The sequence below is a fragment of the Amblyomma americanum genome, chromosome 1, assembly GCF_052857255.1.
Source record: "Amblyomma americanum isolate KBUSLIRL-KWMA chromosome 1, ASM5285725v1, whole genome shotgun sequence".
Taxonomy (NCBI): Eukaryota; Metazoa; Arthropoda; class Arachnida; order Ixodida; family Ixodidae; genus Amblyomma; species Amblyomma americanum.
Window position 1 is genome coordinate 49,102,677 of NC_135497.1, and position 24,317 is coordinate 49,126,993.

The 24,317-nt window shown below is 47.8% G+C and overlaps 1 protein-coding gene and 1 long non-coding RNA gene across 2 annotated transcripts in view; one reads left to right on the forward strand and one right to left on the reverse strand.

Moving 5' to 3' along the window:
- The window catches only part of LOC144135783 (uncharacterized), a 30,815-nt gene extending 6,770 nt beyond the window's left edge, over positions 1-24,045 (reverse strand). The window contains exons 1-16 of the mRNA XM_077668211.1: positions 23,777-24,045; positions 22,856-23,258; positions 21,721-21,978; positions 20,321-20,614; positions 19,295-19,429; positions 16,973-17,272; positions 16,025-16,231; positions 15,203-15,364; positions 10,509-10,695; positions 9,310-9,446; positions 8,891-9,011; positions 8,048-8,212; positions 7,018-7,164; positions 6,505-6,626; positions 5,101-5,397; positions 3,800-3,912 (exon numbers count right to left, since the gene is read on the reverse strand). Coding sequence (XP_077524337.1) covers positions 3,800-3,912; positions 5,101-5,397; positions 6,505-6,626; positions 7,018-7,164; positions 8,048-8,212; positions 8,891-9,011; positions 9,310-9,446; positions 10,509-10,695; positions 15,203-15,364; positions 16,025-16,231; positions 16,973-17,272; positions 19,295-19,429; positions 20,321-20,614; positions 21,721-21,978; positions 22,856-23,258; positions 23,777-24,045 — 3,317 coding nt within the window. The remainder of the gene's footprint in view (positions 1-3,799; positions 3,913-5,100; positions 5,398-6,504; positions 6,627-7,017; positions 7,165-8,047; positions 8,213-8,890; positions 9,012-9,309; positions 9,447-10,508; positions 10,696-15,202; positions 15,365-16,024; positions 16,232-16,972; positions 17,273-19,294; positions 19,430-20,320; positions 20,615-21,720; positions 21,979-22,855; positions 23,259-23,776) is intronic.
- LOC144132669 (uncharacterized) lies at positions 13,119-13,919 on the forward strand. Its single transcript, XR_013314890.1, has 2 exons — positions 13,119-13,301; positions 13,848-13,919. It is a non-coding gene; the product is annotated as an uncharacterized LOC144132669 (long non-coding RNA).
- Positions 24,046-24,317: the final 272 nt, after the last annotated feature.

Genomic DNA, 24,317 nt, shown 5'->3' on the forward strand with positions numbered 1-24,317 from the left:
CCTGTATAGATTCATGGCGCATAACAAGAGTTCAGCAGTCTCTCTCCTCACTAGTTCAACAGTGTTATCACCACAAAGGCTCAGGAAACCGTGGAGCGTATTGCTCAGGGATTGCCATTACGCTTCCAGATGCAGAGAAACGTCCCTTTGTGCACAATCTCACCATCTTCGAATTATACCGAGGTTGATGCATCAGAGCTCCTCTCAGTCCTGGCAATGTTGCATCCTGCAGGTCCTTGACCAGACGGTGTCACTGTTGGTACGATTAAAATTTTACCCCAAGATTTTACAAGCGACCTCTTAGATATGGTCAATGCTTCGTTGGAAAATGCATCGATTCCAAACATTTCGAAGACAGCGGATGTGATTTTATTCATGAAACATTCAGGAAAAGGATACGTCTTAGATAATGTTTGGTCAATTGAGCTGACTTCAAACTTAGTCAAATTATTAGAAGGAACAGTGCACAGTCACTTCACAAAACATATTCATGACGTCAATGGTCTCAGCTCAGCCCAGATTGGCTTTCGCCGCGGATGCTCTATATGGTCCGCACATGTGGATCTAGAGAGCAGAATTCGGCTTTCGCTACACAGAAGGGAAGTTTCAGCTTTGGGCACTCTTGATGTAGCACAGGTCTATGACAGCGTAGAACATACTTTTTTGCTTAACAGACTTGCTCAGTAACAACCTCCAACCTGCATTTATGCGTGCATATCTGAATTTCTCAAGGACATATACCCTTATTGCACTGAGTGAACCCTATGTTCTAATACATATTATCAATGAAGAGGTTTTCCGCAAAGATCGGTGCTATGCCCGCTGCTTTTTAATATTTTGCTCAGTGGCATCAACATTCGTACTGATATAATTCGTCCATTCGTCCTGATCTGTGATGTATGCAGATCACATAGCTTTTTTCGCCTCGTCCAGGGATATTCATTTGCTTTACCAGATTCTGCAGGGATATTTGGATGCTCTTAGAGTATGGTTGCAGGGTAATAATTTAACCCTGAATGTATACAAATGCAGCGTTTTGGTATTTCCTCCAGACACGCCTTTGCGCATTTCATTAGTCCATCACTCTAACCTGATTCCACAAGTGGAATCCGTAAAATATCTAGGTGTTACTGATCACCCTGCATTAGATTGGAGCCTTCTTAAAGGAGAACGCGCTCCAGGCCGGCTGACAAGAATCGCCAATAAAAAGTTTGGGATGCGCCGCGAAACATTATTGTTACTATACAAAGCCTATGTAAGACCTATACTTGAATTTGGTTGCATTCTGTTCTCTGGTAGCGCAAACTACAAGATTCAATCCTTAATATTACTAGAAAGGCGAGCTCTAAGTCTCTGCCTTGGCCTCCCAAAATAATTTTCAAACGCCCTGCTTCATCTGGAAGCTCATATCCCTGATTTAAATTCCCGCTTTCAAATATTCACGGTGCGAGCCTTCCTCAAGTCGATGGACCCGGTGACTAATGTCAGCACTCCTATTTTTGTGTCTCAGCCGGCCGTATTGTTTTCTCATCATTGGCCACGGTATCAAATGCCACAAATTATGTTAGTACAGAACTTTTTAACACCGATTGCTGTTGATCGCAGTTCTTTCCAGTGGGTTGACGACACGCCGGCAGCTGTGGAATTCCATTTTGACCACATCTTCCCATCTCATGCAAAACACATGCCAGCAAACATTTTAAATGGTCTTCTCTCTGATCACATAGAGGAATACCCCTATCATACGGTGCTTTCTACCGACGCCTCCGTCAACTGCCAAAAAGCTGCAGTTGCCATCTTTTCACAGCTTCTGGCATGGAACTATTCTGCCCGCATCCCAGATTATATTCCTATATTCTTTGTGGAATTTTTGGCTCTTGGAATAAGCCTGCACAAAATTCCATGTCATGTGTCTGACGTTAATATCCTCGCTGATTGTTTGTCAGTTTGTCTCCCTTGAAACTTCAAAAAAGATTTTTTGAGCCGTTTCCTGCGATTTTTGTCCCATGCACGTTGAAGGATGTCCGTTTTGTCTGGGTCCTTGGCCATACAGGTATTCATTCAAATGAGGTGGCTGATTACGTAGCAAGGTCGGCTCCTGACGGCTCATTGACACTTATATGCCCCGAATGTCAGCCTGCTGGCGATTTCCAGGTTTCAGTGGTTCCAACACATATCAGCCAGGTTACGTGATTCCCTACTAAATAACACTAATTATCAGCACTTAGCATATAATTGGAAAGTCCGTTCATGTAAAACCAGGCTGTGTAAGTAAATATGACGCGGTTGCGGTGCAGGATTCCCAATTTGAATTTATATCTATGCAGGTGTGGGTTGACACCAAAAAACCCATGTGACTAATGCGGGGAGGTTGAATCTGTTTAGACCATTTTCTCCTCTACTGTACAAAGTTCGCACTTCAGAGAAAGATTTACCTGGAGGTCCCTCTCTCCAGGTTAGGGCTCCCATTATCTCTGCCAAAGTTATTATCGTTTGGTGCGAGCGCCAAAAGATTTGCATTGGGTTCAATTTTTGGGATTCTCCATGAATAGATAATTGCAACTGGTAGGTTGATTTGCTAATTCTTTTAATATTATTCGAGCTCTTCTTTTTCTCACCAAAATACTGTGTTATTTGACTTTAAATATTCTTCCGTCAATTTGATTGATACATTTTTCAAAATACATGCTTGGTGCTAAAATTTTGTCGTAATCTCCCGTGGAAATTTCTTTGATTATGCCACTACACCTTGGACAATCCCCCCCCCCCGCGTGGGTATGTGCCATGTTTACTGAGGTAAAGAAGAACTGTGAAGGTGAAGCAGGCCACTAAAAAGGATGAGGTACTATCACTGAACTATGAAGCTGACACAAACGGAATATGATGGTGGACTGCCAATGAACTGTGCAGGTGGTGCAAGTAATGGAAAATGCAAGCAACCGAAAACGATAAGGTACTGTCACTTAACTGTACAAGTGATGCGAGCAAGCACGGGAATTTTTAACAAACGGTCCTAGTTCGGACGGCTGCAACCATGTGGAGATAAAAAATAAAAATGAGCAAGGAAATTTAGGTCGTTCGGTGCATCCCATTATTTTTCTACGGCTGTCGGAAATAGTTGGCATGAGCGCAGGAAGCATTTTTGCAGGTCAGAGTTTGCAGCCAGAAGAAAGAGTCGGCCACGATAATAACTATGTTCGAGCAGAATCTCTCAGGACTCTCCAGTTTTCACAATATTACAAGCTTAATATATTCCCATTGAGTTACGCCGTGTTTCCTGCCGGGGGATAAAAGAAGGCGCTAATTGTTGAATGCCTAAGACCTTCAACATGTTGCAAGAAGCTGTGTACTCTCCATGGTATATAAAGTTGTCATTATGAAAATATTCAGCACCCTTCGTTGAAGCAGTTGTGGTAAGGTCAGTATGAAGCTGCTGGTGCCTGCTATTATAGAGACTTGGCATTACCGTAGAGACTGTTAAATAACAAAACCTTGTCAATGAAATAGAACTGTGAGCACTAAATTGGGGTAATATTTCCCCACGTGCTATTTTAATTCCTTACAGGCCTCGCCAGTGCAAAAACAGATTATTCACAACCCATGGCTCCGAAGCAGTCTGTGCTTCAACTAACTGAGAGAGGCCTAATACGACAAGTGATTTCCATGGTTTTATGACCGCATTTTTACCCCACAGTAGTCAGAGCACATTGGCCTAATAAGATAAAGGATGCAATTTCAGCCATCTCCTTTAGTGCAACACACTTCGTATAGTGTAATGTTCAGAGGCATTAAAGCGTACCGCTTATAGGCGGACGTGGCTTCTTTCAGGAACTGTTCTCTTCCCTCGAGCAGCAGTCGGGGGTCCGGAAGGCTCTCTTCCACCACTTCAAGGCACTCGGTGCTCAGTTCAACCTGTTCATCGGAACCACACAAGGATGACACAACAGTGTGTTGCGCGCATTCAGCACATCAAGACTAAACAATGCAAACAGCATCCGTGAACGTACAATCGGGGACAAAAATTAACTGGCCTCCTTTTTCAAGTTCACCACCATGCCACATTGCATGCGAGCGCGCATGACTGCGCACTGGTGGTGTCGATCCTCGGCGCGAGGGACAGGCCAGTTACTTTGGTCCCCGATAGTCGAGGAGCACTGGTCCTGAGACCTCATAACTACTGCTAGATGCGACAAGTGACAAGATTTTCCCCGTGATAATACTGAACGGTAGTCGGTAGAGAGCAACCGAGGGCAGGTTAAACAAGTCAAAACGCTTCTACCTAGCAACACTGGCATGTAGTATAGAAGCTCATTAATTGCACCCTGATGATTGGTGCTCCAGCAATGACACACAGAACGAAAAACCCAAACAGGCCGCCAGAGTTCAACGGACTTCTTGAGCATCTCGAATACAAACAAACGCTACAGTTCTACTCGTCACTGTCGATGAACAAAATGTACAAAGTACATCGCCAGAAGCAGCCATGGGGTATATCTCGAATATACTATGTGCTATGTACATAGAGCAACGTATTCAGTTCCGACCATCAAATATATTGCTAAATATCATGTAAAAAGCACGGCCGCAACAAATTAGTTGTTTATGCAAAGATCTACATGCGATCATTCATGAAAACATATAACCTTCATGTCAGAAGCTTCACGGCTCTGTCATAGTTGATGATGTTATAAATTGAACCTGCGTAAAGACCGACAGGTTCATGCAAGAGCTCCAGTGGCCCTAAGCTACAGGTTGATGCAACGTTGCTCAAGTGTTTTCAAACTGGGATCTTGCAGATTCCAGCTTTGAAGCAAACATCGACACTTTCAGAAGTCCTGTCGCTCATTTGAAAACGAGAAACCTAAACATCTTGGAACAGTCACAGATGAGGCCCTGAGATCTAAAACCTGAGTGAGTAGTCAGGGAGTAAAGGCAGCGCCAAACAACACAAGCCAGGAGCAAGCACGAGTTTCGGAAGAGACGTGTGCATTATGAACTGCACTATCCTCGCAAGCAGAGTTTTTTGTTTAATTCCGCCGTTTTCGCCATAAGAGTAACTGCAGTCGCCTGAGCCACAAGTTGGCAAACGCGGAAGTATACCTTTTTGCAATTTCGGTAGAGCTGCCCGAGAACCTTGCGCGAACAGTAGGTGTTCTTCGTGTCCAGCTTCTCCATGAAGTCCGGGTACATGGGTGGCTTCTCAGAGTTCTGAAAGCCCTTGAGGTCACCGCACTTGGCGAAGTCAAGATTGACGGCACATTTGCGTGCCAGTTCGCGGCAGCGGTGCGAGTTGATGCCGCTGTCCAGTATATCAGCCCAGACGAGGTGCGCGTTGGCAATCAGGCCGATCTTGTCACCCTTGATGTACTGGCAAAAGAAGTCCACCATGTCCTGGACCTGTGGCCACCGTAAACGAATGGCAAGTTCTCTCGTGAGATGGAGGATATACAGATTTCATGCCCCGTCCATTTACATTCGTCTGAAAACTGAAGGTCAGGGTCTTTACACGTGTGCAAAATATTTGGTGGCACCTTTAAGGGGATGAGCACAAGCGGGAACCTTTTAGGCCTGTGCTGCTCACTTTACTTTTGAGCCGGCGAGAAATGTAGACTTTTAGCAGCCGTCCCCTCCCAGTCAACTACGTATATACTAGCAAAGCCGCGGCAATGCGTTACATGTGCTTGTTTTCTTACACAAAGGTGTCATTATTTAAAGTGAGCCATGCTGCACACTCTCTTGACGTCTTCACTCACATCTCGCCGGAACTCAGACAAGTTTGTTCATAAGAAAGTTTTGGATGATTTCCTTAGCGAATAATCATCTGCTTGGATAGGTTCGGTTGTGTCGACTTAGCTGCGCACAGTCATATTGGTTAACATCCAGGACACACATATTAGTAAACCTCAATACTCAACAAGACACACATACTGGTTAACCAACATGATACAATTAGCCCGACAGCTCGTCTTATTCAACTATGGACACAGTCCGATGGTCAAGCCACCGCTCTCAATCTAAAATGGTCAAGAAGACGCAAGGTTTGCAAGGTAATGTCACCATTGAGCAAAGAGCATTGCCTCTTGCGAGCGAAAAATGAGCTGCCAGGAGTCCTTTATTTCTGCTTTCTACACGGAAGTAAAATTTCGGAACGTAGACAATAGGTTCACCGCTGTTACAGTCTATTGTACAATGGAACCAAAACTCGACTACAGCCTCTTTTCGAACCAAAAGGCCGCATCTAGCAAATTAATACTCCATTACAACCCATTTGTGATCAATGTTAAAAATACAGCGACAATTCAGATTTCGTCGTATTCCACCGCTGACCGTTGATGTAGCTGAAAAATTTCGAATATATTTCATTATAGACAACACTGCAGTCGGTACAACTGGACTAATAGCACCTAAAATAGTTTATCCAGAATTATGTAGCCCTTCCCCAACCCCACCCCCAGACTAAGACTAAGCAGACTAAGAGACCACAAAATAAGCAATATTGCTCACCCCAATGGACGCCTTTCGTTCCTTTGGCGGGTCGCTGTGGTAGTGCATAGGATTGCAGTTGTTATTGAAGATGAGGTCCTCGTACCACAGCACTGAGTACTCGTCACCATCCAGGTCAGAACCTAAGCACAGGTAGAGACCACATTAAGGGGTACCATTGGAAACAAGCTGCGTCCGGCCGTCTGTCAAAGCAGTGATGGCGAAGGTCCTTTCTTAATGACCCAATTAAACGGAGATCAGTGAGTGGAGGAATAGTTGCGACGCCGAAATGAGAAACTGAGAAATATTTTATACCTCAGGTAATGGAACCTCACAGTACGTTTTTTCTCACGCTGTGACTGTGCTCACAACATACATCAGTCAAAGCCCGCAGAGTCCTGGCCTTGGCAGAGCCCTGACCTAACGCGCACGTAAACTAAGGCACGCTATCCGTCACAAGCACAGAGAGCGACGGTTACATCCGTCTCCGCATAGCACAGTGTCAACAGGGAGCGCGCCAGGAAGGGTGCGTACCGGCCATCTCGTCGGGGTGTGGCCGCTCCCCCTTTTGAGGGAAGACAATGCAGTCGCGCACGTGATGCAACTGCGGCACATTCACCGCCTCCAGCTTCCGGATGTCGCCCGGGTTCATGCACGGGTTCTTGGTCACGATCACGTCGCCTGCGTATCCCACCGTGCATGGAATACTCAGTGACTTTAATGCAAAGTGCGGCTGAAAATTCAGGTGAAAAAAAAAAAAACAATCTCATGCGTCAACCTTTCGGCTCCTCTGTGCGATGTAACGAAAATAGAATAGTCCTTTCATTCCAAGCCAATGAATAAAATGGATATACTCGCGGACAGCTTTTTGTGGCTATGCAGTGAAGCTACGAGGGCGACGCGCAAGGCTTTCCCATGCGCAGTCTTACCGCGCTCTCACGAGAGAGAGAGATAGGCATTTAAGCTGGCGGCGAGTATAGTATGCTGTTTCGGCTCCAGATGCCGGTTCCTCAAGATTACCGCGATTAGCTGCGCACAAAGCACGGGTACCTCACCACTGTATATATCTATTGCGTATCCGGTGCTGCCAACATAGAAGCATCGATCCGTGCAAACCACGGATATCTCACAAGATATATCCGGGACATTTCTTGGACAACTCAGCATTAGTAAGTCCTAGCTTCGGCTTCAGATATGAGAATGCCGTAACCAGAGAAGGAGCTCGTAAGCGAGGCCAAAACAAGATAATTTCGGTCAGAATCAGCACACGAGAAAACTAGACGTGCGTTCATGTATACAGACTACAATAACGTGGTAGCACCGTCGGAGAATTCTACTTTTAGATCCGACTACAAGAATCTATATTTCTGCGACAACAGCCCTCGAACACGCAGCACGTTTGCATATGCCTTCGAAGCATGTACTCGGGCACTTTATTCCCCTACCATTTCAACCACGTTCACATTAATGGATCCTTTCGAATAAAATACTAAAGGTGCTGCCTAAACGCACCGAGACAATGCTGCGCTATGCTTGCTAGCACGAAAATAGGTTGCTGTGATACCTTCGAGGATGGTCGCAGGGTCGTTGACCTTGTACCGCAGCATGTCGTTCGAGTACTGGACAAACACCTGTCCGTACTCGAGCGTGCCGGTCTCGTCCAGCACGCCGAACATGGTGCGCCCGTAGTTCGGAGGAACCAGAATACGAGCCTTGGTCCTCAGTTCCTCTGCAAAAGGTGTATACATTATCTGGCGTGAAGAGGCAAGGGTTCGTCGTTCACACATGCTGTTGTAGAGAAGTTCAGACAAGCTCCCTGAGGGCCATTCAATGCCTTACGAGCTGAAGTTCTTTGCCTCAGGAAACATTGATCTTTATGGGCAATCTTTGACTTGACCATAATCTTTGTCGTCAATTCGCTGAATGTTAAGCCCGTCATTTCGCTGCCGTATATGCGTTTGTGGGCTATTAAGAGGCTCGTACGCGGGTGCAAAACATCTCTGCTGTTCACTGTGACACTGATTGAAGGCATTTAAGACCAGATACTACCTTCCAGAAATGTGTGGTTATGCTAGATGCAAAGGGAACGACTGTAACGATTACCACAATAGGCTGGTTAATGCAAGCGACAGGTTCTCGATGGTGTCACCTATAGCATTTAATCTATTTTCCGTAACATTAACATTAGCCTCATAATAAGAACCTTATTTTTGCGCTAAACATCGCACAAAACTGACAAGGAGGATCCGGTGAAGAAATTGGAAATTTGAGATAACTTTGAAAGATCCCGGAAATTAGCGTAATTAATCGGCAAAAGGACGAAGTCAGGGCCAGGGTGCTGCTTCTCTACACTTCTTCCCCGACGACAAAATGAACAAAAGCGGTTAAGTTCATGTGTTTCACTCACTCAGGACCTTCTTGTTGACGGCGCAAACTAGAGCCCGAAAGAAGGGCTCGACTGTCAGGTCGATGCCCACGCCGGCCAGCTCCTTGTACGGGAGACGCAAGGCGCAGTAGTAACGGAGAACCTGCACAATTAGTAAGGCGCACAGTTTCGTTATCAGTTTACAAGCACCTTCCCACTTCATAGGTCGTTGACCCTGTCTCCAAAACCCTGAATCCATCCTTCAATGCGACTAAAATGGGATCGGATGTCGAACATGGGTTTCAGTAATTCGACTAAAATAGGATCAGCTGTCGTATATAGGGTTCAGTTATTCGTCTAGTATGGGATCGGCTGTCGTACATGAGCTTCAGTTATACGTAGAACAGTGCACTGACACCACACATGGCACAAAAGCTGCGAAGATGAAAAAAATTTCTCACATGCGCGGCCTCATGGGGATCCATCATGCTGTCGATGAAGGAATCGAGGATTTTGTTCTGCAGCATCAGGAACACCTCGGCCTTTATGCCGCTCTGCTCCAAGATGGTGATCATGGGACGGTTCAGGTAAAGAACGCCTGTGAGGAGCACGGTAAATCATCACGGGCGTAAATATACTGTCGCGGCAGCACGCTCAAAATGTAACTCTGTTGCAGTAATCTATTCCTACAATTTGCAATGCATGTCACGGATTATCCTCACTAATGAATCAGCGACGTCCACCGCAGAAGGAAGGCGTGCCCTTTCATGCTTTGTAACATACTGTGGCTCAATGACTATGCCTTCTGTCTACTTGTGGTAGCGAGGAGCCAAGTACAGAACAGTGCACAAATGCCAAAATTTCAAGCTCAAAGTCCGCTGTGTAAGTGCAACACTGAGAGGCAAATGTACATTTAAATTTTCGCACAAATAAGCAGTCTTTCGTCGCTATCCATTCATTTGGTATTCATTCCAGTGGGTAGAAAATAAGTACCCCTCCCGTATTCTGGCCTTTCAGTTATCAGGTTTATCTGACCCAGAGGAAAATTTCGTCTACAATCCTGCTTCACGTAAACTTTTCTCGATGACTGTTCGTGGCCACGTGAAAAAACGGCACTACACTTCAACAGAAATTGTGGGATACTCTGCACGACAATTCATTGTAAGCGTGGAACAGCACCCCGAACTAGGGATCCCTGAAAATTCGCTAAGATGCTCATAAGGAGCCCAGCGCAAGCCCACTAGGACACAGCGTAACTGCAGTCGGATACAATTGAAGAACGAAGCGGCTTTCTCCCATAAAAGGAGCCACTTCCAGCCAATGGCATCAGCAGATTTCCATGACTCTGCTAGCGTGACATGCGGGAAGCGCCAGATGAAAAGAGATTGTCCATCCCTCTTTGGTCGGGGACAGTCCCCTCCCTGCATTGTCACGCCGCTCCTTGCGTTGTCTAGCTAGCAGGGTCATGAGAGCCGGCCGTCGCCAATGGCTGGAAGGGAGTCCTTTAACTGACAGGAAAAAGTCGATTCGCTCTTCAGTTGCATCCGACTATAGTGGACTGCGGGAGAGAGCACGGGAGAATTATGTGTCTCTGTGTCCAACTGCTTCTCTAAGCGCTTTCTGTCGATGGTCGCGGTCATAGGACATGAAGACAACGCACGTGGCTTGCTCGTCTTCAGCACGTATAGGTCGGAGTGGTCCGAGTGGAACTTGCGCATGCTCTCGCGGAAGACGATGCGGCAGCCGCTCAGCGTCGGGTCCAGCAACAGCATTCCCTTGCAGCCACCGTAGCGGATTTGTACAGCGCACGGCTCCTCACCCTCCTCTAGCTCCAAGGCGTGGTGGACCTGCGGAAGGGCGGACAATGAAGGCTTCTACGAACGGCTATGTACTTAGGTCACTCCATACATTATATTTTAACAAAAATAGGAAAAACCGCCAGGACCTTGTCTTATGCGGGAGCTGCGGGATTACAAGATAACCAGTTCCGTACCGGTACAAGCTTTCTCCTGGCGTTGTGCTCGTGTTTCACGTAATTAGGGTCACAATGGCCAGATCCGCTGGGTCATCATAACCACAAAGGACACATTGCCGAGAGCACCGTCCCTGGACTTTCTAAACAGCAAAGAGGCGAGTTTTAGTCAGGACATAGTAGTCACCACCGATGGCGACACTGCCTGCCGCAGAGGAAGTCTCGTATACAGATATCGCTGCAAAAATACCGTCCTATGCATCACAGGTTTCTGTAGTTAATGGAGCAGAAACGTATCTCATGTATGGTGGATGACTAGACATTGGACTTGGGCAGCATTTGGACATTGATGACACGTCCACTGCTCACAATAGACAGGGTTCATGCTGGTGTATATGACAAAAATTCCAGGGTTTTCAAGGACTTTCGAAGCCCTCTGCGTGATTTTCAAGGACCACATTCGCAGTTAGAAATCCAAATAAGACAGATGTTCAGCGGTAGAAAGAGGTGTGAAATGATGAGAATTCACTGAAAAAGGGGATTGTCATTGGAGCCAATATTTTAACAAAGAAACTTGTCTTCGGATAAAACGATGGCAACAGCATATTTCCTTTTTCAACCACTTCTCATCATTGTTTGTTACACGGATGACCACTTTCAGTTTGTTAGATGATGCAAACATTTATTCGCTAATGAAGCAAAGCAAACACTCAATCAGTCCTTAGGTGGCACCAATTCGCTTCTCCTCAATTTTTATGTCTATGTCCAAGACCTCCTACTGCTTGCTCTTGGCAGTCTTCCTTAGGATGTCCGACTTCATGATGCAAGTCAGGCCACTGGTTGCCTCTGCTTTTTCTGCATACAATTCTGCTGAAGCTGTCAATCCTGCAACTACGGCTTCTAGTTTCTTTTTCCTCCTTCTGAGAGTTTCAATCTCTTCATCAATGCACCGTTTTTTCCGCTGTTTCGCATCTTCGCGCTCCTGCTTTTTATGTGTTTTCAAAAAGGCACGGTATTGGCTCTTTGGAGAAGTCACAGATGCTCTCAATTCCTTAGTGATGGGAACATTGAAAATGCCACCTGCTACGTGTACAGCATCACAGCTAATCCGCTGTGAAATGCCCTGCGTCCATCACAAGTCCATGCTTCTTGCACGCATCCATCAAGTTTGACGACTGCGATGGCGCTGTCTGTGGTTCATTAGCTTGACATTCAGATATCGTCACGAAGCTCCTTACCATACAGCTACTCCCGGCGGCTTGCATGTGCTCTCTATGCTTTGCACTTTTTAGATGGCTTTCTAGTGCCGACTCCCCCATGGCAGTGATGTCGAAACACTTACAGCAAACTTTGCATTTTGCCTTATGCGGATTTGACATGTCCGACGCAAGCCACTCTCGTTAGTCGTCGTTGTGCAGCCATGACCTCTGAAATTTGCATTTTCCGGGTATTGTTTCCACGCACGTTGACTGGCACACACTACGCTGCAGATGCACAAAATGTCACGATACCGCCGCACACGCACACCCAAGCACTACACGGGCAATAAATCTCGCGATACAACCGCGCATACACATATCAGCGCTACGCGCGCAGAAAATGTTACGATGGAACAGCACACGCGCGCATAAGCGTTACACGTGCTCAAGACGTGACGATACAACCGCACACGCAAGCGCTAAACGCGCACAAAATGTAACGCTTCGACCGCGCAACCACACACACAATGGCGGCCATTTATCTACTCAACTGGAAAGTGGATTAGATTATATTGGATCTTGGGGCTTCTAACCGGAGGACCTTACACTGAAGTCCTAGCCAACTTTTTTGGGACGCTACGACAGAGTCTGCCCCGCCGTGTCGTCACCACCACCCATCACTTGAGCCTATTCCAATTTTCAAGGCGGCGTTTAGTTGTTTCGACCGCTCTGGCCTTGGAAAAGGCTTCTTGCTCATTCACCTCGCTGTCGGTCGTTCCGCCCTCTGTCGGCTGACCTGAGTCGAAACCTAGCGCCTGCAGAAGGGTACATGTATTCGGTTGGCAGGGGTGGAGTGATCTACACAACAGAATAACATGTTCTATCGAATCCTCATCCTGCCCACACATTGTGCACATGATGTCCGCATTGATCTGGCCGGATACCGGGCTTGCCACTTCTTCGTGCGCAGCACCCCCGCTCGAGCCCCGAAGAGTAGTGCACTCCTAAGGTACCACTGCCAAGGGAGTTGTCGTAGAAGCGCTCAAAAAGGCTGCGTTCCAATACTCCCAAGTAGACGGCTACTTAGACGTCTAGCCGGACAGCCGCCATCTTGGGACGCGTTCCATTTCTCGGCGAGGCAGTCTCATAAGACTGCTTCGCCGAAGTCCACATCGATGCAGGCTAACTTGCTGTCTAAAGATGGCGGAGCTGATGTACGCGGATGAGCGAGTCGTGCTCTTGCGGGCGTCGGACTGTACACGGAGTATAGGAAAGGAAAAATGTGAGTTATTCTATTATGTTATTTGGTACGCAAACTAGTGGCTAATTAATCTTCGTGGACGTGCGATTCCTAGAAGTGAATCACGCAGGAGAAAATCGTGCAGTTGAGAGCTTTGCTACAGCAGCGGACGCTGTAGGTCTGTTTACGTGATCCGGCATCTGACGATGCCGGATCTTAATTAGCACCTTTATTTTAGAGAATACTGGTCGCTGTCGTTGGTTTCCTCGACGGGCGTTAAGACGGCTGGCGTGACGGTTAACAAATGTGTTCTTCTGTTGCTGTATTAGTTGCATCAACTCTTTCGCGTGCATTCTTTTTTATCTCTACACTCTCAGAACAAATACACCGGCATGTTGCGAATTGATTTTAGTCTTACAGGATTAAAGATCGCTGCTGTATTTAGGTCTCTCGCTCTCTCCGAGTGCCACGTAGGGCAGACAGCAGGTTTAATGTCACGTATGTGTTTTCCTTTTGCAGTGTACATTAGCCGTATCGCATTTCGCGCATATTGATTACAGTCTTTCGTATTCTTTCTTATGTTTACAGGACCGTCTGAACGAGCACGTTCGAGGAGCATGTACAGTTGAGCATCAATAATAAAAGAATAATCGCATATCTCTTTAGCGTCGTCTTCGGAGAGCGGCCCCGTTTGCTACAAGTAGACTGACCGATAGGCACATCCACCAGTCCGGTTTACGCGCAAAGTCATTGCAGAAGAAATGTGTAAACTTGTTGAAAACACGTTTTTAATTATCGTTATTGCTCACTTTGTGAAAAATAGTAGTACAACTGTTCATAAGCTTTAGTTACATTATTATGCCGCGAGGCGGCGTGAGCAGTAGACGAGTTCCAATACATGGACATGTAGACTGCTTCCTAGACGTCACACTAGACGTCGTGTTAGACGTCTAGAGTATTGGAACGCAGCCAAAAAGTACGCAGGAAATGGTTGAGAGGAAACGGTAAACAAGCCAGCGTCACTGTGGCTAGACGTTCACGAGCGTCCGCTAGGCACGCGCTTACTTGACTGTACGAAACTTACACTCTATTTTTAACAAAATCGCAGCGGGATTTCAGGTGGGTTGATATTTTATTATATACAATCACTTAATGTTTATTAAAAATAAAATTTTTTAAAATTCAAGGGTTTTCAAGCATCTTCAAAACTTCTATGACCTTCAAGGCCTTGAAAACAGTCCTATCAAATTCCAGGGTTTTCAGGGGTTTCAAGGACCCGCACGAAATTATTTAGACATGCGATGGCCCCTCCTGTCCAAAAGAAGCGAAGCATTATCATGGGCGGCAGAGTTTTGGGATATTGTTCCTGTCAAGAAGTTGGATCGGATGAGATGGCTGTGGGAGACGCGAGGCATGAAAAAAGGCTTCTGCTATTAACAAAAAAAAACTCGCAGGACTGTGCCCCCCCCCCCCCCGTTAAGTGCAAAGTGAAACCATCGGTCAAGCTCTGTCTGCTTCCGTGACCTTCGGGATCCCGGCCGACGGACAGACACACTGCGGAGGATGACTACTTTGAAGTGCGGATTTGACTCGAGGTAATGTTTTCTCTCGCTCCCTATCTCTGTCACACAGGACAGTTACCGGGTGTCCAAAGCGAATGTATGAGCGTTGGCAGCGGTGTGACAACAATGAATTTTTCAGAAAGCCCTGCCGCTACTTGGCATGCTGCCAATTTCTCTAGTCGAATCATGTCGAGGCATAGTAATTGCGCGGGAGCGTGTTGGCACCAGCGAATTTCGTCGCTACCCGCGCGGGAGCAACTTAATTGGCGTGCGGGCAAAATCGCCGCCGGCACAGCCACGCTTGTCTTGGTGACCTGAGCGACACATTAGCAAAGGTTGTAAGTTTAGACTGGTTGTCGATAAGGACGATAATATACATACCTTGCGCAGCAGGCCGTGCGATATTCGCCCTATGCCGTCGCTGAAGATGTACTCGCGATGGGAACCATCGCTGCTGCGGCCAGGGGCTGCGTGGCGGATGTCCGGTTCCACAGACGTGTTTTGGCTCGGGACCGTTAACAGACCCAACGACTGCGAAAAAGCCTGCATGCAGGAAAAGAGGTCTCCCGAATGGGCCATTTTGCCATAGCTGGCTGGCTATAATAATGGTGATACAGAATTCATGTTTGTGCAGCTGGGAGTTGTGAAATTTGTGAAACCTTTCGCAAATATAGAGAAAATTAATGAGTGGCTTCTCAGCAGTAGAAAGTGTGTAATGGAAACAACACCTCCATAATAGGCATTGGTACTCCGAAAGGAGGCTGATTTGCCTGGTTAGATCTCCGGACACAGTCCGTGCAGTGTCGTAATTATTTATGAACGCTAGTCTTACTTTCCATTCCCCCTCTGGAGCATTTTAACACTCCCACATTCGATTCGAAAACGCGCAAGGCATAACTTATGATGTGGATAATTTCACAGTCAGATATGAGTCACTGCACATGGCGCCTGATCCCTGCGGACCGCTGATCAATGAAGGGCTCACATAGCTACAATGCGATCCAAACATATATGGATTAACGCAATGCACCTGGCCATGAAAGTGTGATGAATGATGGTGAATGGCAGAGACACTTGGCTCAACCTTCTTGAAAACAAAAGCTCCGTTACTAAACGTGAAGAAGAGATTCCCTCACATACTTTCGTGCGATTTAGTCGCTTTTCCCGTCACCTCTCTCAACAAGAACGTGACTGGCCTCTGACCTGTCCAAGCCGTGCCATGAACTTGGGCACGCTGACGATGGTAGAGAGGTCGCCGATACCATCGCGTATCTGCTCCGGGGTGCGGCCCTGATTGTCGTGCGCGTAGAACCAGACGCCGTGGCTGCGTAACTGGCTCGTCGAGCAACCCAGGAACATGAACCGGCGGCCACCAATCTTCAGGCCCGACGACAGCGGAGGCTTGATCACCTACAGAAAACAAGCCCATGGTAAAAGAGAGGAACTAAATGGACGGTTTAAATTGTCATTTCAAGGATCCCATCAAATGCATCATTTTCCTCAGTGTTCCTATCAAATATCTTCATGCAGTTATGTGCCCTCCTCTGCACTTCAGCTACATGAATCCATACAGCAGCGGAACGAAAAAGCGACGGTGAAATCAAATTAAAATAGGCAAATAGAAGCTCATCAATGTGAGACTGAAATGTAGCACTACTGCCAATATAGATTTGTCGCCTGGCATTCTGATTCCCTGTGCCCTTCAGTGCGAAAGGAAGTATCCGCAATCCTCGGGTATCAGCGGTGTCTGTGCGTGTGAAGCCTTTCAGTAGCAAGTGTATTACCGGCTCACTAGGTGAGTGGACACGCCAGTCGCACTGTGAATAGGCGGCGCTGTTCACCTACAATTTGAGGCAGTTACATGCCTTTCCTTCTCTCAAAACCGGTGGCATGTTTAGAATGCCAATTTTGAGTAAAGGGAGGAACATAACTGGATCCCCGAGTAAGAGGACACCTCAACAGCGCTCTGAGCTACGTGGCGGTGGTGTACATGTGAAAAAAACAGTGCTTTCGCACAGTCTTTTGTGCTTAGCAATGCTAAACCGCCAGCCATTTTTTTTCCTTGAGACTTCAGATACTGCATTTTTGCAAAAATTAAGCACGCTACAGCTACTTGTTCACAGGGCGATCATGAACCCCCCAACAGCGTACCGCGCTGAGAAAGTCGTCCTTGCAGGCACCCAGCGAAAAGGAGATGAGCTTGCAATCGTCGTCCCGCACGACGATGCGCAGGGCGTAATCTGGGTCGCAGTGCTGAAGCAGGCGGCTCTTGCACACAAGTTGAGGGGGCATGTAGACGCGCCGAGTGGGAGTCAGGATCACCTTGCGCACCTTGACCATGTGGGATGGTAGCTCCTGGGCGATCACCGAGCCCGTGAAAACGTCGATGCGCTGCCGGTGCGCCCGATACCGGAAGTACAGGTGCTCCAGGGCACTGCGGAACCAGAACACCTGCGCGGTACCGCGCCACAAGGACACTGTTCTTGATATGCTGGATATATAGAAGCGTTGCACAAAGATCGGTAGGAAAAAGAGGCAATAGTGTTGATGTACATAAAGCATTGAAAGGAACTGTAGTCCGAGAAGAAATGAAAAAAAATTTAAAAACACGATTATGTTCAGGGTTCACCGGCACTTCTTATGTGTAAAGTGAATTTTTTTCCTCACTTTCCGCTTAAAATGACACCTTGAGATCAAGCTCCACAAAATTGCTAAGCTACACACCGTTCACTTATTTGTGTGCCCCTATTATCACACAGTTAGCATACTGCATTTCTGCATGAATTCTTTAACCGATCACATGTCTTAATACCGAGTTCCTTGTGTATCAAACTGAGCTCCTCGTTCAGTTCTGTAATATCGCGCACTTGTAGCCACCTTAAAGCAGCGCAGTCTACACCATGTCATGCAGCTCTGCACGAACATCAGAGGTCTCCCAGGCGCCCGCGTGGTGTTACGCTTAGACCTTTTGAATAAGCGCTCCCTGAACGTCCGTATGCACCGTACGCTAGCACAGTGAAAGAGATAGAACGACCTATCCCCTCATTTGTTCGCAACCGTTCAAAGAGCAGCTATATTAATATCAGCGTGCACACATTCCAATGCTATTTATCCGACGATCAGGCACACAATAAAAAATTTCCGACAACGGTGGCTCCCATGCATGAAAGCAAGCGTTATCCACATTTTTTGCGATATGCTGGGAAGACACAGGAAACCAGACTTTGAATTTTCTAACGAAAATTCTCGTGAGCAAGCTTGGTCACGGCATGCAAAGTGCCGACAATAATGCAGACACAACATCTTTGGAAGGCTCAAGTGAAACTTTGCTAAGAAAGCAGCATGCCACTTTTCGATGCAGTCTCTGGTAGTCCCCACTTCCGCTACCATTGCCCTACATAGCCTGCAAGCCGCCGTGAAGGAATGAGGCGGAATGCTGATGCCAACAGTGCACTACACTTGTAACAACTTCATCGGGAAAGAAGCAGGTGCCTCTCAGGTGTTCATCTTGCGGAAACTCGAGGAGGAGTTCAGGAGAACAACCTGCCGGGCTATTTGTTTATGCATGTGGTTTACTGGGAAGCGCAAAAAACGGACGAGGGACGGAATAGGGGACACAAGCGCTCGTGAACGTGTTTCTGTGTCGCCTAATCTGTCCCTAGTCCGTTTTTTGTGCTTCCCAGTAAACCGCATGGTGGAGGAGGTCCATCGCTTCTGGTCGGTCGCGCGTTCCCAAGAAAGAGGATATTGCAAACTTGAATGTAATTTCTTTCAATTTAATTTTATATTTCGTTACACTGGCTTCCTAACGTTGCCACTGGCCTAATTTTACCGTCACTATAAAAAAAAACAGGTTCCACTACTGCACACGAGCGCGTATAGTGTTGTCATGGGCACGAACTGAACATGCTCTGCTACATAAAACACATCTGTAGTTACACTCTTCAATTTTAAAAAAAAGCTAACAGAGGTTTAGCGCTTGCTTAACCTAGTGATACGAGCGAAAGAAATTGTTAAGCAAGGGTACATATGGTTTGGCCCTGGAGTCGGTCTGGTGCGCGTTATCCATGGCAAGACAGAGACCAAGCGCCTGCGAAGCAACTGTGTTTGCAACCTTTTGCTAGACACGTGGCAGAGCAGCGAAGAGGCCCGGAGCGAGCGCAGCTGTGGCGAATCCACAGCGAGTTACGTATTATGACGTTCCTTGCTACGCCTTCGTTGCGCCGGTTCAAGGTGAAACGCGCAGTAAACTTGACCTTGGGAGTTGTGGGAAGAGTCGAGCTTTCGCTCTAAGAAAACCGCTGTTCTGCTGCTGCCTTCAGTACAGAATTCTGCAATAAAAGCTTACTTAACATAGTTCAGAAAACAAATCTTACTGAACGCCAGGCCAGGTGCGAGGCGAGCGGGCTGCGGACGTCAAGAGGGCCCTTAAGCTTTTGTTGTTAAAGCCAGCCTGAAAAACCGGGCTCTCACCTTTCCCTGGCTAAGCGAGAAATAGATCTCGAAGAGGGCTTCTTCCAGGGCACGGGGACACTCCTCGGCGCGCGCAGACAACTCGAGGAGCGTTTCCCGGCAGCTCTGAGCATCCATCGCCAGCTCATCGGTGACCTGCAAAGGTGGTAATCCAGGTGTTGCTCGTCCGCGTTCGACAGTGCAGTTTTCAAGCGCCGTTCGAGTCGTACGCCCGCTTAATTCTACTTCGCTTCGGGAAGCTCCCAATTGAAACCCAAAATGACACCGTAGGTCCGCAAAAATGCGCGCATGGAATAGTGACGCAGTTTTATATTTACGCCAGGTCATGGCACAGCGCGATATGCCAAAACCGCCAACGCAGAATATCCCCGAACGAAGGCCATCTTCATCCGTCAATAGCGTAGATCCGACCCATCGGAGTAACCCTTACTTTGGAAGCAATATGCATTCACTCGTGATAATCTTTTTTGATTCTGCATTTAAAATGGTATAGTGTGGTGTGGGGGGAACGTCCCGAAGCGACTTAGCCTATCAGGGACGTTGAAGTAGGCGACTCCAGAGTAATTCCGACCACCTGGGGATCTGTAACGACCAACGACAGCGCACACCGCACGGGCGCTTTTGCGTTTCGCCCCCACTAAAGCGTGGCAGCCGCGACCGGAATTGGAACCCCGGTCCTCCGGGTCAGTAGCCGAGCACCGTAACCACTGAGCACATGCGGCAGCTACGTTTAGAACGTACTTGACATTAATCTTGGAGGTCCTGTACATGTAAATTATGTGATGTACTTGATCCAATTCCAACGGGTATAGAGACACGCAAAGGGTGTCTTGTACTGTCTGTTTTGTATGTCTTTTAACTTATTCTACAGAAAACGAGAAGTTTGAAAGTGACAAGAACAAGAAATGTTCAAGAGGATCGAAGGTTTCACGCCGACGTCCTGGAACATTTCTAATTCGTCAGCTTTTGACCTTTGTTCTTGGGGTAGAGCTTACAAGAAATCCACGCAATGAGTTAAATCCCTACCTGAAAGCTCTCGGACCAGACGCTGAGCAAGGCGTACACGACGCCGAAGTCCTGCACGCTGGGCCTGGCCACTGCCTTCAACTCGCGCGCAAGCAGCTCGCGCACCGGCGCGTAAAAAACCTGCGCGTTTTTGCGCGTGCGCAGGATCAGGTTGCAGAGAGGTGCCCAGTGGCGTGGTCCACTGAGCGTCAGGCGCATCATGCGACTTCTGCCCAGAACGTCGGAACCGCACTTGAAGGGTCCTTCACCGAACTCGACGGCCCGGTCCCACGGGGTGGTGTCGGACAGGTCGAACTGCGACAGGAAAGGTGGTGGGTGAGCAAGCTGTAGTGCGGCTTATTTTGAGGCTGACACGAATCAATTTATTATTATTTCATGGATCAAGGAACAAACTCAGGTTACTGATGTTCTTGTTGAAATCAAGAAATCAAGAATAGCATTGCAGTCCATTGGCAGAGCACGTAATGCGAATGCACGATGACGGATGGTCACTTAAGGTAACAGAGTGGATTCTAAGAGAAGGCAAGTGTAGCAGTGCGAGGCAGAGACTAATATGGGCGGATGAAATTAGGGAGTTTGCAGAGATAAGGTGATCGCAGCTGCAAAGGACAGGGTTAATTTGGGATAAGAGCAAAATCCTCTGTCCTATGCTGTCACAGTTACACTACTGCTGCTGCTGATGATGATGACTGACCTAAGTTCAGCGCCCATCATCTACACTAATGGCTGTATTAAGAAGGAGCTTCTAGAGCCACCACTGTCATAACTTTCAATGTTTGTGTAGCAAAAAACAGTGAGGTCACGACTGTACTGCCACACTATCACTATGCCCTGTGAATGGGATAAGGATATATGGGCTCTTGCCCCGTCAAATTAAACTATTGGCATACCGGCGTAGTCGTTTTGGAATTTTTGTGTGGATTCCCATTCCCCGATGTCTGTTACTGCCTCTCGAGAAAGAAGGGGAGCGGGACATGGTTGAAAAAAAAAATTCAGATACCAGTAACTGGAAAACAAAGGCTAGGCGGTTAGAGTGAAAGTACACAAGGAGCAGAGGACGCAGAAGCGAAAGGATGTATGTCCACTCTTGGTAGTGGTCGTGAAGCTTTACACCACGCTCTTTTAAGCAGCAGAAGTCCGGTGACGCCTAAAATACGTTTTACGCCCATTAACATCCCCTTCACCACAGCAGTCAGTGGTCCAGTTTTCTATACAGCTTTCCTTGCAGTCCTGCAATTTTGCGTGTTGCCCCACGGCTGCCCTTCTACGCAGTGATGTAGAACTCTACGACTAAAGGAAACTGTAGCGGAAGGGGAAACCGTAAGAGTACAGGAGTGTGTTTGTCGGCAGGTTTTTTCTTTTAGTCCATTGAAAGCAATTAACGATATAGCGCTGCTCACCTGTGGCAGGTAGTCGCCCTCGCGGTTGCACTGGCTGGTGGCGCTGTTGCCAGCGCACACCTTGTAAAGCAGCGGCGGGTGCAACAGCTGCAGGTAGACAATAGTGGATGTCGGCGACGTCTTGCGCAGAATGATGCGGCAGATGGTCGAGTACCGCACCAGCAGCCGGAACAGCGTGGAGCTACGCTTGCGGACATCCACGAAGTACAGGTACAACCCATTGTAACAGTGCTCAAAGTGCGCATTGCACTGCGTCACCTGGTGGAAGAGAAGGCATTCAGAAGAAGGGCCTAAACCGAATTATTCCGCTCCGACTGCGAAACTGCCGTACTTTTTAAGTATGCCTATCCATGTTGGTACAGTTTTGCACTTGCCAATTCATGCAGCGTGGCTAATACGTTCCAGGCCCTTCAAGAGCTTTATGTACTGTAAGCACAGTATATCAAACCCCTTCAGAGTCCTCTTTTAAGACTGAGGATACATTTCCTCATCATTTGCGATGTCATGCAACCTAGCCGCGTCACCCCAAATCGCTGCACCGTAAGAAAAATTGGACGACGAATTGCAGGTCATTGATACAGGAAGGAGTACATAAAATTGGTTGTTTGAAATCATCCACGCAGTGTAAAGCACTCTCCCTTCACCTCTCACTAGTGTTTCTAAATCTTTCTGGATCCGCTCTCCACAGAATTAAATCCCCACAGCAATTTAGGCTGCGCGCCAAGCAAGCAAACTAGACATGTAAGGAACCAGATGAATGGATAAGGGGCCCATGTGCCAAAGTGCGTGACCACCAGGCCCGAAGCTCTGCTTTGCCATCGCGTACCCAAAACCTGTCCAGGAAAAAAGGGTTAGATTTAATGTGCCTATGAGCTGCCACTGCCTTCCAGAAAAATGATGCATTGACAAGTCCTGACTACCCTTCTCATATCCCTCTTGCGACTGGGGCTCTCAGCATCATCGAAACTATTTGCCCAGCAGAAAAACACGCTGCTTTTAGGATACGACACTTTATGTCCTCACAGACTGCAATGCAGTTTATTCCCATGACCTTCCACCATGCAACCACCACTGCCATAACTCAAACTTCTGGACGGACGCCGTCAGAAAACACCCTACAGGAACATCATCTCACCTTAAAGCCTTCAGATGAGGTCAGCTCACTGTTGGGACAAGGCGTCTTCGCAGATGAGCTTGTTCCATCTGAAGGGGAGCTAGACTTGACCGCTCTTCCCTTCTTTCCCCGCTTCACAGACATTGATTTGCCGGAGAGGGAGGACGAAGACTTGGCAGACGAGAGTGGCGATGGAGGAGGCGGCATGGTGTAGGTGCTGTCAAAGTGCGCCACAAAAGTGTTGTACCCGAGGAAGCAGCCGAGGGCGAACGCGTTTACGGGTACGTCCTTGTGCTCCGTGGCTATCTGGGTGCTGTACGGGTCGCAGAACACCTCGAGCTCCGCGGATGCGAGCCACCATTCTGGCGGGCCGGACTTGCCCGCAGCCGCGCCGTTATTAGAGGCGTTCTGGCATTGGTCGCACCTGCGGAAGTGAATGTAAAATTGACGCGCGGAACCAAGAGCTGGTACAAGCTTAAGAAGCCATATGTTCGAACACAAATGGCGGTACTCTCACCACCCTAGCCACCTCAATATGGCGGCTATGAGCCCGCAGAAACCGATAGTTCATTAATTGCACCAGGCAAGAAATTTTGAATTGAAATGTCTGCATAAACACGCCCCCCCTAATTTCTGAGACTGAATAGACGGAGATGCCGATAATAATTTGCGCAGTAAGTTGTTTATGAAGCTCTACAACCTCTTCCTCTCGATCACCATATTCTGAGCAGTGCTTCACAATTCATCTGCATTGCTCAAATGGCACTGCAGTCACCTTAGTTCCAGTGCGCACAAATCTGCTAACCTCCGACTTTTGGACCCATGTCAGCGCATATGAGGAGTTTCTCAACTTACGCGACAGTAGAGGCCTAACAATATGATTGTTGAGGCCGACCGAAGACTGGCTAAGGGGAAAGCCAGAAGTACTTGTCGCGCACTCACCACTTAAGTACGATATGCATGAACGAGTCCCTGGGTGACCGCTCCAGTTGCAGCGTCACGTTTGCCGTCCAAGTGGGGCTCTCGTAGACTGCGACCTCGCCACAGTCTCCGGCCACCACTTGGCCCACGGCGCACTGCAGACCGAGAAGCCGCCGAAGCTGAGACGCTGTCGGCGTGCCCCAGCCGGAGTCCAGACAATGGACGCGCAGCGCCATCTCCCGGCAGTTGTCCTCCCGGTCGCGAGCGCAAAACGCGGTCGTCGGTGCCATCGGCCCCGGAAGAAACGGCTTTGCAGTAGGCTCCATAGTGGCAGGTGACTATTGTGCCATTTCAAACTCGCCGACTGGCTTCTGAGTTGAGTTCAACTATGTCTTCTGCTTGAGCGGTCACACCAGAAGACGGACGGGTGGACCTGGAGCTCCTCGCTGTCTTGGCCTTTGGTGCGAGCTGCGAAGAGGCTTTGCATAAGTAATTAGGGCTGAATACAGCAGCTGCATTATGGGCATGAGTGACAGCATCCCTGATGTTGGGCACCACGACT